The sequence below is a fragment of the Petromyzon marinus genome, chromosome 73 (assembly GCF_048934315.1).
Source record: "Petromyzon marinus isolate PM22_M1 ecotype Great Lakes invasive population chromosome 73, UKy_Petmar_22M1.pri1.0, whole genome shotgun sequence".
NCBI lineage: Eukaryota > Metazoa > Chordata > Hyperoartia > Petromyzontiformes > Petromyzontidae > Petromyzon > Petromyzon marinus.
Genome location: NC_133739.1, coordinates 2,681,283 through 2,703,090, shown reverse-complemented (window position 1 = coordinate 2,703,090; position 21,808 = coordinate 2,681,283). Strand labels below are relative to the sequence as shown.

Here is a 21,808-nt window from a genome sequence, read left to right as displayed (position 1 = left end):
ATCTTACAAATGACAAGTCGATGGTCAGAGGGCAGATCAGCTCCACGATAGGTCCTGGTGACAAGTACATGGGCTTGCATCCGCTGGTCCATCACTATGTAGTCCAGCAGATGTTCTTGCTTGGACCCGACATGCATCCATGATGTTGTGTGGATGCGCCGATGCCGGAACAGCGTGCTGGTAATTACAAGCCCTCGTGTGCCACAATGCTGTTAGACTTCATAGGCGCTGTTACTCGCTACTACTAACAGCACTTGCCCCCGACATCCTGTTGAGGCTACACGGGGGATCGTTGTCTCTGTGTAGAAGTGAGTCGCGATCTGCGAGTCTACCTCTGTGGTTTGGTGCAACACTTCGTCGTGGTAGGAGGAGGCTTTCGCGACCAACAGTATCCACAGTGGAGGTTTTTTGTTGGCTTAGATCGCATAAATATCAATGTGGTGACATCGTTACACCCGCCACTAACAACCGGCACAGCCAATCGGTCATGCTTGTCACGTCACCACAACGTGCCAATTCGTTACTCGTTCAACTGGCGTGTTGTGTAGTGTGTAGTAGTCTGTAGTGTAGTGTGTAGTAGTGTAGTGTGTAGTGTATAGTAGTGTAGTGTGTAGTGTATTACACTAGTACAGTTATCACTGGGTGTTGTGTGTTGGATAGTAAGCCCACTACATTTACAATTATAGTGTTGTGTATAGTAGTGTAGTGTGTAGTGTAGTGTATAGTGTAGTGTATAGTAGTGTAGTTTATAGTAGTGTAGTGTATAGTAGTGTATGGTACTGTAGTGTGTAGTGTATAGTGTATTATACTAGTACAGCTATCACTGGTTGTTGTGTTGGAGAGTAAGCCCACTACAACATTTACAATTATAGTGTAGTGTATAGTAGTGTAGTGTGTAGTGTATTACACTAGTACAGCACTCATTGGTTGTTGTGTGTTGGAGAGTAAGCCCACTACAACATTTACAATCCGAGTACCGTGACTATCGCCGGTAATTACAACAAGGAGGAGCATCAGGCGACTCTGCGGTTTTCATTCCGCATACCCCGCATACCCCGCATTCTCCCCGCACACCCACACACTGTCAACACTGGTGGCACAATACAACCAGGAACTCCTCCGGTCTGTGAAGATTAGCAGGGCTGTTGAGTCTGGGGAGGTCTGCACCGATCACGCTTGACAGGTTGTCACGGGAAATCTGCGGGGCTCTGTAAAGCCAGCAACAAGCTCGTTTGTTATCGTTCCCCGCACCTCCGCTTAGCACGGTTGGCTACGTACAGTGCGAAATAAGTTCAACACATACATTAGCACAGTTGGCTACGTACAGTGCGAAATAAGTTCAACATACGTACATAGATACAGCAAAGAGCAGGGCAATGCAAGGCATTGCTGTGCGCCGGCTATGATGCTTGCCACAAATGGTAGCTCAACGAAGTGGCTGATCGTCGTCATCATCATCACGTGGAAATGTCTAGCAGCCAAATACTCTGAACGTGTGATGTTGATTCTAAATGTGGAGGGAAAAACCGGAGAACCCGGAGTCAAATCCACGAGACCACGGGGAAAACACGCAAACGCCAAATATACAACAGGCTTTAGGGTTGGGATCAAAACCACGACCTCCTGTATACCAGGCGAGGTAGTTAACATCTCGCCACCGTGACACCCCTAATGCGACTGTCATCAGTGTAACGTTCTTACCCCGTGACCCTACTGGATCATCTGTGAAACAGAGCTTCATAGCTCATCGGATTCCTCCATTATAAGTAAAATAAATTCTGATTCTGAGATTCTGATTTATCCGCAGGAATGGTGTTCGCTGACAGCGCGGGGGTTGGGGATGGCTCGGAGTCCGGAGTGCAGCGCCAAGGAAGAACACCACGTGGTGAGTTCAATAGCAGGTCGTGGTCAACTCGAATTCATCATCACCACCACCATCGCCATCATGACCATCACCACCATCATCGTCACCATCACCACCATCATCGTCACCACCAACATCATCATCACCACAAACTTCATCATTGCACCACCATTATTATCATCACAACCAGGGGTGCCGCCAGAAATGCTGGGCCCTATGGAAACCAAAATTTCTGGGCCCCCTACATTTTTTACAGATAAAATTTAACCCAATAAACATGCCCAGTATACTTTAAAAAATATACTTAGCACATTGCATAGTTAAAATTTCTAAAGATGAGTACAAAGCCTACAAAAACAACAACAAAATATAGAAATATGTACTTGTTTACATAAAAGGGAGAACATTTATTATCTCAATTGCAATTGCAAGCACAACAGAACATAATGTACACATATTGACATATACTTTACATGAACAAGCTTTAGCTGGGTCAAACTGCTCAATCAGGAAACATCAGCTAGAACTACCCCATAATTAAATCAGTCCAGGAATAAAACTAGCTAGGCCAAAAGGGCTCAAAATGAAGACATACCAGGAGTAATGCCAGGCCCAAACCAGTCCAGGACTAAACAAGTACTGAACCAGACATCAACTGTCTGTTATCCAGGTCTAACAAAGTTATGTTCAACATCACTTTATAATGGCCCAGCGGCGTGCCTTTCTGCTGGCAAAATCACGTATTAAATCATCAAAGTTCACCTTTCTTGCCAGTTTGCTTTCAATGGATAGTATGGCAAGGTGACAAAGTCTATCCTGCAACATAGCAGACCTCAGATAATTTTTTATCATCTTCTTTGGTTCTTTCGGTAAAGTCACGTAGAATGAGAATAAAATAATAAATTGATAAAATAAAATAACACAATAATATTCTCACGACGTTTCGGCCACAACACAAGCGGCCTTCATCAGGTGAAGGGAGCGAGACTGTCTGGTAGGACAGCGCTGGAGTGAGAGAGCCACGTTCAGATCACGGCTTTTAAGCTGTGTGAGAGGAACAAAGAGCCTTGACGAAGGAATTAGCATAAAATTTAGCATTGAAAAGGCTGAATGATTAGCTTGTGACTGGTCACAGAAATAGCTATGTTAAAAGTTAAAGCATACACGTCCGCAGAGGCACCCATTGTTAAAAGGAATTAGCATAGAATTTAGCATTGAAATAGCTAAATTAAGGCATTCGCTTGTAACTGCTACAGAAATAGTTACGTTGAAGTCAGAGCATACACATTCACCGAGGCACTTAGTACAAATCAAAACAGGATAATTCAGCATTGAAATAACTAGGCGAATTTAGCATTGAAATAACTGGGTGATTTGCTAGTGACTGGTCACAGAAATGACTACATGGCGAAAAAATGGGTGGATTCTTACCCTCAAATTTCCGTACCACGGATAGCTACGGGCCCCGTTCAGACGGACGAGTTCGTCCATGGTCGGAACAGAGGAGGGGGAGAGAGACAGCTGCGAAGCCCTAGTATACTCCATGTTGTAAACCATACCCTTAACCGTGGTGTGAGAGGTATTAAGAGGCAATGCTGGCGAAAGAGCTGCGGTCTGAAGGTCATCGTAAAATTACAATTAATTAAGAACAGAAATGATTTAACACATCTTTCCAGTGGTTACTAAGCCTGAATCCATCTTCTCGGTTGAAATTGTCTCTGTGCTTGTATATGGGAATGGCCTCATGAACGAATCTCTCATGGTAGCCAGTTGGTTTGCAAAGAACCTCCGTCTTGGAGAAGTCAATGTCATGTGAGCCCACTGAATTGTAACAGTGATCTGCCACGGCAGAGGAGTTCGTCTTACCGTGTTTCAAATCTGCTTTATGTTCGCGGATGCGGTCCGAGATATGTCTTTTGGTTTCTCCAATGTAGCTACTACCACAGAGGCACTTTAGTTTGTAAACGCCCGGGTACTGTATGTCTGGAAGAGCATCTTTTACAGATGGAACTAAATCACGGATTTTGTGTACTGTGTTGAATCGGACCTGGATCTTGTGTTTATTCAGGATTTTGGAGATCTTTTTAGTGACCCCTGCAATGTAGGGTAAGGTGATGGTTTTGAGTGGCTCCACAAGAGGATCCTTCTTCATGACTGGAGTGATGGCTTTGCGGATTGTGTAGTCGGAGTAGCCATTAGCCCTGAGAGCCTGGTGTACGTGCTTGAGTTCACTGGTAATGTGTTCCTGGTCGGAAATGCATTGGGCTCTATGGTATAGAGTCTTGATGAGGCAGTTCTTCTGGGATGGATGGTGGTGGGAATCCGGTTTCAAGTAAGCATCTGTATGGGTAGCTTTCCTGTAGACAGAGTGGCTCATTGAACCATCATGTCTCCTTTTAATTAAGACATCCAGAAAGGGTAGTTTGCCATCTTTTTCGACCTCCATGGTAAATCTGATGGCTGGGTGTATGGAATTGATGTGGTCGCGGAATTGGTCTAGAGCAGGCTGGCCATGTGGCCAGATGACAAAGGTGTCATCAACGTACCTCTTCCATAAGGTCGGGCGTAGAGTGGCAGTCTGGATGGCGTCAGTTTCAAATTTTTCCATGAATACGTTGGCTACAACCGGAGATAGGGGGGAGCCCATTGGGGTGCCCTCAGTTTGTTTGTAGAAAGTTCCATTCCAGGTGAAGTATGTGTTGGTTAAGCAATGTCTCACCAGGGGGGGTACATCAGTATGCAGTCCTTGATGAACCAGGTCTTCAATGATAGCGATGGTGTCAGGTACCGGGACTTTGGTGAACAAGGACACCACATCAAAACTGACAAGCAGGTCGTTTGGGGACAGGGAAATGTCTTTGATTGTCGATACCAGGTGAGTAGAATTTAGTACCGCAGAGGTGGTTTTTCCAGTGAAAGGTCGCAGTATATCAGCCAGAAAACGTGCCAGTTTGTAGGTGGGGGAGCTGATAGTAGAGACGATGGGACGAAGGGGTGTATCTTCTTTGTGTATCTTTGGAAGGCCATATAATCTTGGTGGTCTGGCAGCAGAGGGTTTCAACAAGAACTGTTTGTTCTCATCAATTAATGCTGTTGAATCAGAGATAATTTTGTTCGTTTTGGTGACCAGGCTGTTGGTGGGATCTCTTTTTATTTTTGTATAGCTGCCATCGTTGAGTAGTTCTTGAATTTTGTTGTTATATTCTGTTTTGTCCATGATGACAGTGGCATTGCCTTTGTCGGCTGAGAGAACGACAATATCATCTCTCTTTTTTAATTGAGATAATTCAAAACGTTCGTCTTTGCTGATGTTGCTAGGTGGCAACTTAGCGTTTTTGAGGGTTGCAGCGATTTCAGATCTTGCTACGTCTGCCGAGATGTGACTCAAGCCCTTGAGTGCAACGTCGACATGGGCAATGATATCATTAACCGGTAAGTGTCTCGGTGTGACAGCAAAGTTTAGACCTTTAGCTAAAACGGATTTCAGACCATCAGAAATGGAACTGTTACTGCGATTAATTACGACTTTGTTGACGTCTATCTTTTCGGTGTGTGGATCCGATTTTTTGCTGGAGAGGTGATTGAATTTGGAAATCAAATTGTCCCTACATTTGTTCGACATAGTGGCAGCCGAAGAGGTAGTCATATTGTCTACATGTTCCCAATCCGATGTAGACATTGTTGCTGTCAATTTTAAGTGTGATTTGTAGAGTGTCTTGTCTAACTGATCGAGCTCGGTGCGTGTAAGTCTGATTTTTTCGAGATAAGAGCGAAGCTAGTTCTAGCTAGAATTCGTTTTGCATTGAGAGAAGTTGCAACAGCAGAGGTTAGTGTAAATGCGGTTGGTATTACCTTAGAGTCGCGGCATCTCTTCAGAAAGGTGAGAGACTCGATTAGTTGAGCCTTCTTATCCCGAAGTCTGTTGAATGATCTTAAGGATGTGTGGAATCCCTCCCCGTAGAGGCGGTTAAATTTCGATTTAAAGCTTTCGTGACTGCAATGATTCATCTTCTTTGGTTCTTTCGGTAAAGTCACGTAGAATGAGAATAAAATAATAAATTGATAAAATAAAATAACACAATAATATTCTCACGACGTTTCGGCCACAACACAAGCGGCCTTCATCAGGTGAAGGGAGCGAGACTGTCTGGTAGGACAGCGCTGGAGTGAGAGAGCCACGTTCAGATCACGGCTTTTAAGCTGTGTGAGAGGAACAAAGAGCCTTGACGAAGGAATTAGCATAAAATTTAGCATTGAAAAGGCTGAATGATTAGCTTGTGACTGGTCACAGAAATAGCTATGTTAAAAGTTAAAGCATACACATCCGCAGAGGCACCCATTGTTAAAAGGAATTAGCATAGAATTTAGCATTGAAATAGCTAAATTAAGGCATTCGCTTGTAACTGCTACAGAAATAGTTACGTTGAAGTCAGAGCATACACATTCACCGAGGCACTTAGTACAAATCAAAACAGGAGAATTTAGCATTGAAATAACTAGGCGAATTTAGCATTGAAATAACTGGGTGATTTGCTAGTGACTGGTCACAGAAATGACTACATGGCGAAAAAATGGGTGGATTCTTACCCTCAAATTTCCGTACCACGGATAGCTACGGGCCCCGTTCAGACGGACGAGTTCGTCCATGGTCGGAACAGAGGAGGGGGAGAGAGACAGCTGCGAAGCCCTAGTATACTCCATGTTGTAAACCATACCCTTAACCGTGGTGTGAGAGGTATTAAGAGGCAATGCTGGCGAAAGAGCTGCGGTCTGAAGGTCATCGTAAAATTACAATTAATTAAGAACAGAAATGATTTAACACATCTTTCCAGTGGTTACTAAGCCTGAATCCATCTTCTCGGTTGAAATTGTCTCTGTGCTTGTATATGTGAATGGCCTCATGAACGAATCTCTCATGGTAGCCAGTTTGTTTGCAAAGAACCTCCGTCTTGGAGAAGTCAATGTCATGTGAGCCCACTGAATTGTAACAGTGATCTGCCACGGCAGAGGAGTTCGTCTTACCGTGTTTCAAATCTGCTTTATGTTCGCGGATGCGGTCCGAGATATGTCTTTTGGTTTCTCCAATGTAGCTACTACCACAGAGGCACTTTAGTTTGTAAACGCCCGGGTACTGTATGTCTGGAAGAGCATCTTTTACAGATGGAACTAAATCACGGATTTTGTGTACTGTGTTGAATCGGACCTGGATCTTGTGTTTATTCAGGATTTTGGAGATCTTTTTAGTGACCCCTGCAATGTAGGGTAAGGTGATGGTTTTGAGTGGCTCCACAAGAGGATCCTTCTTCATGACTGGAGTGATGGCTTTGCGGATTGTGTAGTCGGAGTAGCCATTAGCCCTGAGAGCCTGGTGTACGTGCTTGAGTTCACTGGTAATGTGTTCCTGGTCGGAAATGCATTGGGCTCTATGGTATAGAGTCTTGATGAGGCAGTTCTTCTGGGATGGATGGTGGTGGGAATCCGGTTTCAAGTAAGCATCTGTATGGGTAGCTTTCCTGTAGACAGAGTGGCTCATTGAACCATCATGTCTCCTTTTAATTAAGACATCCAGAAAGGGTAGTTTGCCATCTTTTTCGACCTCCATGGTAAATCTGATGGCTGGGTGTATGGAATTGATGTGGTCGCGGAATTGGTCTAGAGCAGGCTGGCCATGTGGCCAGATGACAAAGGTGTCATCAACGTACCTCTTCCATAAGGTCGGGCGTAGAGTGGCAGTCTGGATGGCGTCAGTTTCAAATTTTTCCATGAATACGTTGGCTACAACCGGAGATAGGGGGGAGCCCATTGGGGTGCCCTCAGTTTGTTTGTAGAAAGTTCCATTCCAGGTGAAGTATGTGTTGGTTAAGCAATGTCTCACCAGGGGGGGTACATCAGTATGCAGTCCTTGATGAACCAGGTCTTCAATGATAGCGATCGTGTCAGGTACCGGGACTTTGGTGAACAAGGACACCACATCAAAACTGACAAGCAGGTCGTTTGGGGACAGGGAAATGTCTTTGATTGTCGATACCAGGTGAGTAGAATTTAGTACCGCAGAGGTGGTTTTTCCAGTGAAAGGTCGCAGTATATCAGCCAGAAAACGTGCCAGTTTGTAGGTGGGGGAGCTGATAGTAGAGACGATGGGACGAAGGGGTGTATCTTCTTTGTGTATCTTTGGAAGGCCATATAATCTTGGTGGTCTGGCAGCAGAGGGTTTCAACAAGAACTGTTTGTTCTCATCAATTAATGCTGTTGAATCAGAGATAATTTTGTTCGTTTTGGTGACCAGGCTGTTGGTGGGATCTCTTTTTATTTTTGTATAGCTGCCATCGTTGAGTAGTTCTTGAATTTTGTTGTTATATTCTGTTTTGTCCATGATGACAGTGGCATTGCCTTTGTCGGCTGAGAGAACGACAATATCATCCCTCTTTTTTAATTGAGATAATTCAAAACGTTCGTCTTTGCTGATGTTGCTAGGTGGCAACTTAGCGTTTTTGAGGGTTGCAGCGATTTCAGATCTTGCTACGTCTGCCGAGATGTGACTCAAGCCCTTGAGTGCAACGTCGACATGGGCAATGATATCATTAACCGGTAAGTGTCTCGGTGTGACAGCAAAGTTTAGACCTTTAGCTAAAACGGATTTCAGACCATCAGAAATGGAACTGTTACTGCGATTAATTACGACTTTGTTGACGTCTATCTTTTCGGTGTGTGGATCCGATTTTTTGCTGGAGAGGTGATTGAATTTGGAAATCAAATTGTCCCTACATTTGTTCGACATAGTGGCAGCCGAAGAGGTAGTTATATTGTCTACATGTTCCCAATCCGATGTAGACATTGTTGCTGTCAATTTTAAGTGTGATTTGTAGAGTGTCTTGTCTAACTGATCGAGCTCGGTGCGTGTAAGTCTGATTTTTTCGAGATAAGAGCGAAGCTAGTTCTAGCTAGAATTCGTTTTGCATTGAGAGAAGTTGCAACAGCAGAGGTTAGTGTAAATGCGGTTGGTATTACCTTAGAGTCGCGGCATCTCTTCAGAAAGGTGAGAGACTCGATTAGTTGAGCCTTCTTATCCCGAAGTCTGTTGAATGATCTTAAGGATGTGTGGAATCCCTCCCCGTAGAGGCGGTTAAATTTCGATTTAAAGCTTTCGTGACTGCAATGATTCATCTTCTTTGGTTCTTTCGGTAAAGTCACGTAGAATGAGAATAAAATAATAAATTGATAAAATAAAATAACACAATAATATTCTCACGACGTTTCGGCCACAACACAAGCGGCCTTCATCAGGTGAAGGGAGCGAGACTGTCTGGTAGGACAGCGCTGGAGTGAGAGAGCCACGTTCAGATCACGGCTTTTAAGCTGTGTGAGAGGAACAAAGAGCCTTGACGAAGGAATTAGCATAAAATTTAGCATTGAAAAGGCTGAATGATTAGCTTGTGACTGGTCACAGAAATAGCTATGTTAAAAGTTAAAGCATACACATCCGCAGAGGCACCCATTGTTAAAAGGAATTAGCATAGAATTTAGCATTGAAATAGCTAAATTAAGGCATTCGCTTGTAACTGCTACAGAAATAGTTACGTTGAAGTCAGAGCATACACATTCACCGAGGCACTTAGTACAAATCAAAACAGGAGAATTTAGCATTGAAATAACTAGGCGAATTTAGCATTGAAATAACTGGGTGATTTGCTAGTGACTGGTCACAGAAATGACTACATGGCGAAAAAATGGGTGGATTCTTACCCTCAAATTTCCGTACCACGGATAGCTACGGGCCCCGTTCAGACGGACGAGTTCGTCCATGGTCGGAACAGAGGAGGGGGAGAGAGACAGCTGCGAAGCCCTAGTATACTCCATGTTGTAAACCATACCCTTAACCGTGGTGTGAGAGGTATTAAGAGGCAATGCTGGCGAAAGAACTGCGGTCTGAAGGTCATCGTAAAATTACAATTAATTAAGAACAGAAATGATTTAACACATCTTTCCAGTGGTTACTAAGCCTGAATCCATCTTCTCGGTTGAAATTGTCTCTGTGCTTGTATATGTGAATGGCCTCATGAACGAATCTCTCATGGTAGCCAGTTGGTTTGCAAAGAACCTCCGTCTTGGAGAAGTCAATGTCATGTGAGCCCACTGCTCTAGACCAATTCCGCGACCACATCAATTCCATACACCCAGCCATCAGATTTACCATGGAGGTCGAAAAAGATGGCAAACTACCCTTTCTGGATGTCTTAATTAAAAGGAGACATGATGGTTCAATGAGCCACTCTGTCTACAGGAAAGCTACCCATACAGATGCTTACTTGAAACCGGATTCCCACCACCATCCATCCCAGAAGAACTGCCTCATCAAGACTCTATACCATAGAGCCCAATGCATTTCCGACCACGTACACCAGGCTCTCAGGGCTAATGGCTACTGTTGTATATATAGGTGTTATGAAAATTGATGAAAATAATGAAAATTAAATGAAATTTGAGATTTGCATAATTTATCCGAAATTAAGTTAATCAGTGTAATTAGGCGCATAAATTATGCTGATTCGAGAGATAATCGTATTAATTTATGCGAGTGGGCGTGGTTATGATAATGCAGGTCGTTATGGATTATCAGGTCGAGCCTCGGTGACTAGGATTGTGTTATGAATTGGAATGACGCAATTAATCGTATGCAGTGACGCAGGCGTTGTGAGCGTGAATGAGAGAGAGTCGATTCGACTCTGCTCTTTAATTCCGTATTATCGATAAGTATACGATTACTCTCGATTGAACATTACGAATTATGTGTGTTATGGATTATGTGTGGTGATTGTGTGCTTATGATAGGTCCCCAGGATTCAGATCTCATACGCAGAACAATATTATGCAGAATTTCAGGAAGAATCACACACAAACCTTCTGCTTTGATCAATTTTATTTTCTAGCTAACTTTAATTTTTGGATAATATGAAAACTCTCGACCTTGGAATTTCAACACAGCGTTAACATGATACCATCACGATTGCGTTGTTTCACCTCGATAGCGGCACCTGTGGTTAATTCCCGACGCGTAACACAATCAATCGGTTGTTGAGAGAGAGAGATTAAAAACATGCAACTATTCTATCAAAACCTTAACCTTATAATATGTAAATTCGTGTTTAAACATTGCCCACACAGTACCACATCCATTCATAGACCTTCAAGTCAATTCTTATCACGTTGTTAACAGGACGATTGGTTATTATGCAACTCAATGACAGCAGTATTTTCGATTTAAAGCTTTCGTGACTGCAATGATTCATCTTCTTTGGTTCTTTCGGTAAAGTCACGTAGAATGAGAATAAAATAATAAATTGATAAAATAAAATAACACAATAATATTCTCACGACGTTTCGGCCACAACACAAGCGGCCTTCATCAGGTGAAGGGAGCGAGACTATCTGGTAGGACAGCGCTGGAGTGATAGTCTCGCTCCCTTCACCTGATGAAGGCCGCTTGTGTTGTGGCCGAAACGTCGTGAGAATATTATTGTGTTATTTTATTTTATCAATTTATTATTTTATTCTCATTCTACGTGACTTTACCGAAAGAACCAAAGAAGAGCAGTATTTTCCTTTATGAATTGATTTTTAATGCACCACCTTGGAGTGGCACCCTTCTTGATTATCCCGATATGCGTATCGTGTGTCTTCTTTATCACTGGTTCAATTCTTTGCGTAAAGCAGACGCCGAGGTTAGCATCTCTTGTGTCCAAAATGTGTTTCCTGTGTGTTGCGGCGCGGTGGGGGAGTGAGGGGGAGAGTGTGGAGGAGGGGTTGCATACGACCGGCTGCCAGTTTCTGTCCACCGCTGGCTGGATGAGTCAGCACGACGCTCGCCGTCGTCGCGCCGATGGGTGTTGAGTGCGGGACCGCTGCCCTCTCAGCGCTGGTGACGCGAAGTTGCGCGCTGTAGCACGCTGGTGGCGCGCGCTCCCTCTCCTTGAAGATGCACGAACGCGCCCGTGCTGGTTCGCTGACAGCAGTTTCTCTCCACTGCTGGCTGAGCTGCTGCACGCTCTTGCTTGGCGTTGCTGGCCGCGCTCTTTCTTCTTGAAGATGCGCGAACGCGCCCGTGCTGATTCGCTGACAGCAGTTTCCTCCACTGCTGTATGACTCAAGTCGCACGCGCTTGGTCACTGGTTTGCTGAAGTTGTTGGCGGCTGCCCAAGCTTTTCCGCTGCTGGTTGAGCCACGTTGCACGTGCTTGCTTTGTGGAGATGCTCGAGCGCTCTCAGCGCTGATTCGCTGATACTTTGTTAGCGGCTGGCCAAGCTTTTTCTTCAGTTGAGTGAGTTGAGTCGCACGTGCTCTCTCTGTTGAAGTGCGCGAACGCGCCCGTGCTGGTTCGCTGACAGCAGGTTTCCTCCACTGCTGTATGACTCACTTTTGTTGATACATCGCGACTCAGCGATCCTCGCTACTCAGCGAGGCTCGGTGCCAGCCGCTCCATGCGACTGCTCGTCCTGTGGACGTCTTGACTCGCTGATCTGTCTTCACTCTTGACTGTTGACTTCTGAACTTTTGAAAATGCAGCTGACCGTTATATTCAAAGACAATTCTCTCCGCGCAGTGGAAAGGGGGGGGGGGGGGCGTGGTCTGTGTGTGTGCGAGTTCGTGTGTGTGTACAGATGGCTCCTGCGATAACGATCTGTTTGCCCTGGCGTGAAATTCCTCTCTCGCGCTCTTCGGGAGAGACAAAGGTGGTCGGGCTTGCTTGGGATATTGTTTAACTCTTTCGTAAGTTTGCCCGTTCGCCTCATTCCTTCTCGATAACCTTTGATGTGACTCGGTATTCCTGCTCCAAGCTTTGTTTTAACAGTAAAAGTATTAAAGGTGAAAATCATTTGATAGCGAATTAATTATTGGATAATAATTCACTGATGTATCTGGTGGCCTGGTCTTGATTGGAGTGAGCGCGAGGACCGCTAACTTTAGCTCATTCTTGTTATTGCATTTTAAATTTGAACCGTTGTTTTAAAAAAAAAATAGTTTAACCCGTGGGCGTCCTCATTTCTGGCTTGCGGGAGGGCTTCCCTCTGCTTGACCTCCCTTAGGGCACATCAAACTCTTGTTCATCTGGAGATCTTCGCAGATAGCTGCTAACATCCTCGCCTCGAGAGTTTTATTATTTCTTTATTTATTAATGGCCTGTTTATGACCGACACCTGGTTTTTTGTGTGCCTGGCTTACGGGTTTTATTAATTATTTTGTTTCGTTTGTTAAAAAAATATGATATATATAATGGCAAATATTATTGTTAATATCAATTTTGGAAAAGGCTCATATACAACACTACTCCGACTACACAATCCGCAAAGCCATCACTCCAGTCATGAAGAAGGATCCTCTTGTGGAGCCACTCAAAACCATCACCTTACCCTACATTGCAGGGGTCACTAAAAAGATCTCCAAAATCCTGAATAAACACAAGATCCAGGTCCGATTCAACACAGTACACAAAATCCGTGATTTAGTTCCATCTGTAAAAGATGCTCTTCTAGACATACAGTACCCGGGCGTTTACAAACTAAAGTGCCTCTGTGGTAGTAGCTACATTGGAGAAACCAAAAGACATATCTCGGACCGCATCCGCGAACATAAAGCAGATTTGAAACACGGTAAGCCGAACTCCTCTGCCGTGGCAGATCACTGTTACAATTCAGTGGGCTCACATGACATTGACTTCTCCAAGACGGAGGTTCTTTGCAAACAAACTGGCTACCATGAGAGATTCGTTCATGAGGCCATTCACATATACAAGCACAGAGACAATTTCAACCGAGAAGATGGATTCAGGCTTAGTAACCACTGGAAAGATGTGTTAAATCATTTCTGTTCTTAATTAATTGTAATTTTACGATGACCTTCAGACCGCAGCTCTTTCGCCAGCATTGCCTCTTAATACCTCTCACACCACGGTTAAGGGTATGGTTTACAACATGGAGTATACTAGGGCTTCGCAGCTGTCTCTCTCCCCCTCCTCTGTTCCGACCATGGACGAACTCGTCCGTCTGAACGGGGCCCGTAGCTATCCGTGGTACGGAAATTTGAGGGTAAGAATCCACCCATTTTTTCGCCATGTAGTCATTTCTGTGACCAGTCACTAGCAAATCACCCAGTTATTTCAATGCTAAATTCGCCTAGTTATTTCAATGCTAAATTCTCCTGTTTTGATTTGTACTAAGTGCCTCGGTGAATGTGTATGCTCTGACTTCAACGTAACTATTTCTGTAGCAGTTACAAGCGAATGCCTTAATTTAGCTATTTCAATGCTAAATTCTATGCTAATTCCTTTTAACAATGGGTGCCTCTGCGGATGTGTATGCTTTAACTTTTAACATAGCTATTTCTGTGACCAGTCACAAGCTAATCATTCAGCCTTTTCAATGCTAAATTTTATGCTAATTCCTTCGTCAAGGCTCTTTGTTCCTCTCACACAGCTTAAAAGCCGTGATCTGAACGTGGCTCTCTCACTCCAGCGCTGTCCTACCAGACAGTCTCGCTCCCTTCACCTGATGAAGGCCGCTTGTGTTGTGGCCGAAACGTCGTGAGAATATTATTGTGTTATTTTATTTTATCAATTTATTATTTTATTCTCATTCTACGTGACTTTACCGAAAGAACCAAAGAAGATGAATCATTGCAGTCACGAAAGCTTTAAATCGAAATTTAATTTTTTATCAGTTTCAGCTTATTGAATGCTCTCTTGCCACCAGTAACGGTCACAGGCAGTGTGCAAAATATTCGCAAAACTATGCAGACCTGCCCAGAAATACTCTGCAGCTGCATCTTGTAAATGCTGTTGAGCAGATAAATTGGTGACAGACACCCTGGGAAAGTGGCCCGATATACAGAGTTGAGGTGTCTGACTTCATCTTCAAATTCACAAGTCAGATCAGTGTTGTATTTTGAAATCAATGGGTGGCATACAGAATGGATTTGATCATCACGTAACTGACCCATTTTTACAACTACAGAAAACTGATCCAAGATCTCAGCTGTTGTGGCACACCTGGTACTTAAGTCATTGATTATGTGGTCCATCATGGGAAGAAACACAGTGTTTCTAAATATGGTGTCTGCACTGTGCTCCCTTGCTCCCTCTACCTCTGTCTCATTGTGAAACCGTTTTCTTTTCCTCTGGCGGCTGAATCCTGACCTGAACAGAGGGTTAATGCTCATCTGTTGAGCAACAAGTGATGCTTCAGAAAATAAACTCTCCCATTCATCCCTCAGATATTGCATCACCTCCTGCAATGCTCTGATATTTTCTGCCTCTGTCTCAAGAGTTAATTTCCCTGACTGGAGAATAATATTCCTTTTGTCAATGGCTTGCAGAACTTTGACCCAAACAGTCAACAGAAAAAACAGTATCAAAAGTTTCAAAATACTTTTTTAGGCCGCTGGCTTCAGACCGAGCCTCTGGTGTCAGACTGCAGGTTGAGAGGATGGCATCAAAAGCTTCTAGGACACTGGGCAGGTGCTTGGCTATAGGTTGAACAGCCTTAACCCTTGCACTCCACCGAGTGTCTAACAGACGATGTAAAGTGCAACCCGTTTTTGCCTTATAGATGGCCCATCGCTCTGGGCTGGCACTAACAAGTGCATAAAGGCGATTGACAAAGCCAATAAAGTTGGTAACCTCTGGACTTGATTGAGCTGCATGCACACCAACAAGGTTGAGAGTATGAGACGCACAAGGGGAAAAAGTAGCCAACTTATTCTTTTTTAATAATTGGGCTTGAACCCCTTGATTTTTCCAGACATGTTTGCCCCATTATCATAGCCTTGGCCCCTGCAGTCATTCAGATCTATGCCATGACTGTTAAGCACATTTACAATCATGTCTGCAATCTGACTTCCTGTTTTTTTGTGAAAATCTTTAAACTCCAAAAACCTTTCAACAACCTCCCATTTCTTGTTTTCTTGATCAAAACCTACATGTCGTAAGAGTAATACATTTTGCTCTGCATGTGAAATATCAGGAGTAGCATCGCAAATGACTGAATAATAGACTGATTCCTCCCTTTCCTTAAGAATACTACTTAACACTCGTTTTCCACATAACTCCATAAATTCGTTCTGAATATCTGAGCTTAAATAGTGTGTCAATCTTGTTCCTGTTTTTTTGTCTCTGACTTTTTGTAGATGTTCGTTGAGTAGTGGGTCATAATGGGACAGGAGCTCAAGGGTGCCCAAGAAGTTGCCATTATGAATGTCCCCCAAGTCTTTTGTTTTACCCCTAAAGGGTAAATTTCGAGAGGCCAAGAACAAGGTTACATCTAGTATCCTCTTCAGAATAGCTCTATTTTTGTCTATTTCTGTTTGTATGAGCTTCTCCAGCTTGCTGTCTATTCCCCCAGGGACAGCTGCCATGACAGACTGTTGTAAGGTTTTCCATTTTAAGTAGCACTCCCTGTGTGCTTTGCTGCTTTCGTGGTTAGGGAATTTATCATACATTCGACGCCATGTTATGTCTTTGATTTTATAACCATGTTGACTGCTTAGTGCGCTCATACAAGGTTCTTTAGCTCATGACCAAATAATACACAAGGAATACAAAATAGTGCATTTGTGCTTTGGCTGTAAATGACCCAGTCTCTCTTAATCTTTTCCCTGCAATTTCCTGACTTTGTGTACTTGAGGTATTCGGGGAAGGCTTTACCTTTTGAATCATGTGGCATTTCTTGTTCTTTATCTTTAGAAGAAGCTATTTTTTCCACAATTTTTTCTCTGTCTGCATTGCTAATTTTTGCTGGCCACAAACCAGGATCATTTGACACAACAGTCTCTTCTTCATCTTCCTCTGAGTCTGCTCTCATGGCTTCCCCTGTTCTCTCATCTTCCTCTGAGTCTGCTCTCATGGCTTCCCCTGTTCTCTCATCTTCCTCTGAGTTTGCTCTCATGGCTTCCCCTGTTCTCTCATCTTCCTCTGAGTTTGCTCTCATGGCTTCCCCTGTTCTCTCATCTTCCTCTCTTCTGTTATCTTCCTTTACACTTAGGGCTCCCTCTGTGCTCTCATATTCCACTATTCTCACCGCTTCCTCAACTTCAACACTCTTTCCTGGCAAAACTCTCTGTCTCTCTCTTGTTTCTGTGGGGTTAGGATAGCAAAATCATTTTTGTCCCCCAGTCAACAACAAGTTACAGCTTAGAATTAATATTTCCTTAACTGCATTGTTGAATAATATTATATGAAACATATGACTATACAACACAAGAAAAAAATTAGACAATCCAAAAATTTATTAGTTTTTTACTACCTTGGTAGCTGACCATGTTCACCTTACCTGACACTGAGAGGACTGGGTCATTAGTAGGAGAACGAGGTGCAGCCAATAAAGCTGACTCTGCATCTGTATAAGTCAAACACACACACACATGTAATAATAACCATATTATTTTTATTGGCCTATTTAGTTTTCTTAATATAAAATATTAAAATATCTATTTTGTAAACTCATTATAACCAATGGTTACTACAGACACATGTTTTATTCAATTTTATATTATTTTTTCTGGGGCATTTTATTCACATTAAGAACGTCAAGTTTGACAGCATCGATCGTAGCAGCAGCACTGTCACTTCACAGAACACACGACACACACACGGCAAACTGATTTTGTAATTTTTGAAGCGTGTAGATTACTTTTTGTTTTGTAACGTTATCATCATGTGGCGAACACAGTAGATAAGACGTGTTTAGAGGCTTCAATCTTCGTGAAGTTTCGCGCTCAGGCTCACCCTGTTCGTCTGAGACGGGGGACGTGGGGGAAGGAGGACGTGGGGTGTGCAGCAGCCGCTGAATCTGTGTCTACGAGACATGATAACCCCGGAGACAGCAGAGATGTTATTATTGTTGGATGTAAATCATAATTCAGTAATTATTTTACTAAGCTAGCTAGATAAAAGCAGGTCATGTAGCAACAAAAATAAGTAACTCTAAAAGTTTTGGAATACAGGAATAGGGCAAGCTACCTTTCTTTTTGAAAAACTGCGTGACATACTGTCGACTTCGGCGTTCTCTGTCTTCCCTTTCCTTCTTTTCTTTCCGTTTTTGATGCCCTGACTTTTGATGTGACATGCCTGCGTGTGTCACTGTCTGCACTGCATCATAGCAAGTGCAATATGCAAGAGACGCTACACTAGCGATCGTAGCTCGGACAGCGCAGGTGGAATGAACCACTGTGAGGGGGAGGGGTGTGACTGAAACAGTAAATACATTATTTGTTTTTTTAAATATTAAATCTATGGTCAAAATGGACAAAATACACATTTTGTGCATGAGGGGTCCTAGCACATTTAATGTATGTATAAAAAAGAGAAAAGAAATAAGAAAATAAAAAGGGGGTCTGCTCTTCTGGGCCCTAAATCAGCCTGGGCCCTTAGAATCGTCCTAACCTTCCACCCCTTTACGGCGCCCTTGACCACAACCACCATCACCACCATAATCGTCACCATCACCACCATAGTCATCATCATCACCACTATATTCTTAGTTTTTTCCGGTAAAGTCACGTTGAAGAGAAACAACAAAATAACAAAATATATATAAAACAATAAAAATTCTCACGACGTTTCGACCATAACTCAAACGGTCATCATCAGGTGTGTCGGTTTGCATAAATTTATTTTGAAAACGGCATATTTATTTATTTATATAAAAATAACGTTTGCGTCACGCGCAACGATTGGCTGTTTGCCAGGACTAGTCCATCTATTTTTTGAAAAGAGGAGGGGGGAGACGAAATTTGTTTTTATGTATGCTGTCTGAAAGCCACTGTAAGCGTGAACAATCAATCAAGAACTGAAATGATTTATCAAATCTTTCCAATGATTGCTAAGATAGAATCCATCTTCTCGGTTGAAATTGTCTCTGTGTTTGTATATGTGGATAGCCTCATGAACGAATCTCTCATGGAAGCCAGATGGCTTACAAAGAACCTCCGTCTTGGAAAAGTCAATGGCATGTGAGCCTACTGAATTAGAACAATGATCTGCTACGGCCGAGGTGTTGGTCCTACCGTGTTTAAGGTCTGCTTTATGTTCACGAATGCGGTCCGAGATATGGCGTTTGGTTTCTCCAATGTAACTACTACCACAGAGGCAACTTAGTTTGTAGACACCAGGGTATTGTATGTCCGGAATCACATCTTTTACAGACGGAACCAGATCACGGATTTTATGTAATGTGTTGAAACGGACCTGGATCTTGTGTTTATTCAAGATTTTGGAGATCTTTTTTGTGATCCCAGCAATGTAGGGTAAAGTGATGGTTTTGAAAGGCTCCTCAAGAGGGTTCTTCTTCATGGTTTGAGTGATAGCTTTGCGGATTGTATAGTCGGAGTAACCATTAGCCCTAAGAGCTTGGTGTACGTGCTTGAGTTCACTGCTTATGTGTTCCTGGTCGGATATGCATTGGGCTCTATGATACAGAGTCTTGATGAGAGAATTCTTCTGTGATGGATGGTGGTGGGAATCCGGTTTCAGATAAGCATCCGTATGGGTAGCTTTCCTGTAGACAGAGTGGCTCATTGAACCATCAGGTCTCTTTTTAATTAGGACATCCAAAAAAGGTATCTTGCCATCTATTTCGACTTCCATGGTAAATCTGATGGCTGGGTGTATGGAATTGATGTGGTCGAAGAATTGGTCTAGAGCAGGCCGGCCATGTGGCCAGATGACAAAAGTGTCATCCACGTACCTCTTCCATAAGGTTGGGCGCAGAGTGGCAGTATGGATGGCGTCAGTCTCAAATTTCTCCATGAAAATGTTAGCTATAACTGGAGAAAGGGGGGAGCCCATTGGGGTGCCCTCAGTTTGTTTGTAGAAAGTTCCATTCCAAGTGAAGTATGTATTGGTTAAACAGTGTCTCACCAGGGGGGGTACCTCAGTGTTTAGTCCTTGATGAACCAAGTCTTCAATGATTGCAATGGTGTCAGGTACAGGAACCTTGGTGAATAAGGAAACTACATCAAAACTGACAAGCAGGTCGTCTGGGGACAGGGAAATACCCTTGATTGTTGATACCAGGTGAGTAGAATTTTGTACCGCAGAGGTGGTCTTTCCAGTGAAAGGACGCAGGATTTCAGACAAAAAACGAGCTAGTTTGTAGGTGGGGGAGCTGATAGTAGAGACTATGGGACGAAGAGGTGTATCAACTTTATGTATTTTTGGTAAGCCGTATAATCTTGGTGGCCTGGCAGCAGAAGGTTTCAATAAAAACTGTTTAGATTGATCAATTAATGCGGTTGAATCAGAAATTATTTTGTTGGTTTGTGTGACGAGGCTGTTGGTGGGATCTCTTTTTATTTTTGTATAACTACCATCGTCGAGTAATTCTTTAATTTTGTTGTTGTATTCTATTTTATCCATGATAACAGTAGCATTGCCTTTGTCAGCTGAGAGAACTACAATATCATTCCTCTTTTTTAATTTATATAATTCAAAACGCTCATTTTTGCTGAGGTTGCTAGCTGGCATCTTAGCGTTTTTGAGGGTTGCAGCGATTTCAGATCTTGCTACGTCTGCAGCGATGTGACCCAGGCCCCTGAGAGCAACGTCTACTTGGGCAATTATATCATTAACTGGTATGTGTTTAGGTGTGACTGCAAAGTTTAGACCTTTAGCTAAAACGGATTTCAGACCATCGGAAATAGAACTGTTACTGCGATTAATTACGACTTTATTAACGTCTAACTTTTTGGTGTGTGGGTCCGGTCTTTTGTTGAATAGGAGGTTAAATTTGGAAATCAGGTTTTCCTTACATTTGGTCGACATAGTAGCAGCTGAAGAGGCAGTCATATTGTCTACATGTTCCCAATCCGATGTGGACATTATTGCCGTCAATGATAAGTGTGATTTGTAGAGTGTCTTGTCTAACTGATCTAGTTCTGTGCGTATAAGTCTGATTTTTTCTGAGATAAGAGCTAAGCTAGTTTTGAAAAGAATTCGTTTCGCATTAGAAGAAGTTACAGTAGCAGAGGTGAGTGTAAATGCGATTGGTATTACCCCAGAGTCGCGGCATCTCTTCAGGAAGGTGAGAGACTCGATCAGCTGAGCTTTCTTATCCCGGAGTTTGTTGAAAGATCTTAAAGTTATGTGAAAACCCTCCCCGTAGAGGCGATTAAATTTTGATTTAAAGCTTTCGTGACTGCAGTAATTCATATTCTTAGTTTTTTCGGTAAAGTCACGTTGAAGAGAAACAACAAAATAACAAAATATATATAAAACAATAAAAATTCTCACGACGTTTCGACCATAACTCAAACGGTCATCATCAGGTGTGTCGGTTTGCATAAATTTATTTAGAAAACGGCATATTTATTTATTTATATAAAAAATAACGTTTGCGTCACGCGCAACGATTGGCTGTTTGCCAGGACTAGTCCATCTATTTTTTGAAAAGAGGAGGGGGGAGACGAAATTTGTTTTTATGTATGCTGTCTGAAAGCCACTGTAAGCGTGAACAATCAATCAAGAACTGAAATGATTTATCAAATCTTTCCAATGATTGCTAAGATAGAATCCATCTTCTCGGTTGAAATTGTCTCTGTGTTTGTATATGTGGATAGCCTCATGAACGAATCTCTCATGGAAGCCAGATGGCTTACAAAGAACCTCCGTCTTGGAAAAGTCAATGGCATGTGAGCCTACTGAATTAGAACAATGATCTGCTACGGCCGAGGTGTTGGTCCTACCGTGTTTAAGGTCTGCTTTATGTTCACGAATGCGGTCCGAGATATGGCGTTTGGTTTCTCCAATGTAACTACTACCACAGAGGCAACTTAGTTTGTAGACACCAGGGTATTGTATGTCCGGAATCACATCTTTTACAGACGGAACCAGATCACGGATTTTATGTAATGTGTTGAAACGGACCTGGATCTTGTGTTTATTCAAGATTTTGGAGATCT

At 43.0% G+C, this 21,808-nt stretch overlaps 1 protein-coding gene across 1 annotated transcript in view; it reads left to right on the top strand.

Moving 5' to 3' along the window:
* Nucleotides 1–21,808, top strand: part of LOC142906971 (junctional adhesion molecule-like) — a 49,424-nt gene that overhangs the window by 7,645 nt on the left and 19,971 nt on the right. The window contains exon 3 of the mRNA XM_076055830.1: nt 1,808–1,885. Within this exon, the coding sequence (XP_075911945.1) occupies nt 1,808–1,885 (78 nt within the window). The remainder of the gene's footprint in view (nt 1–1,807; nt 1,886–21,808) is intronic.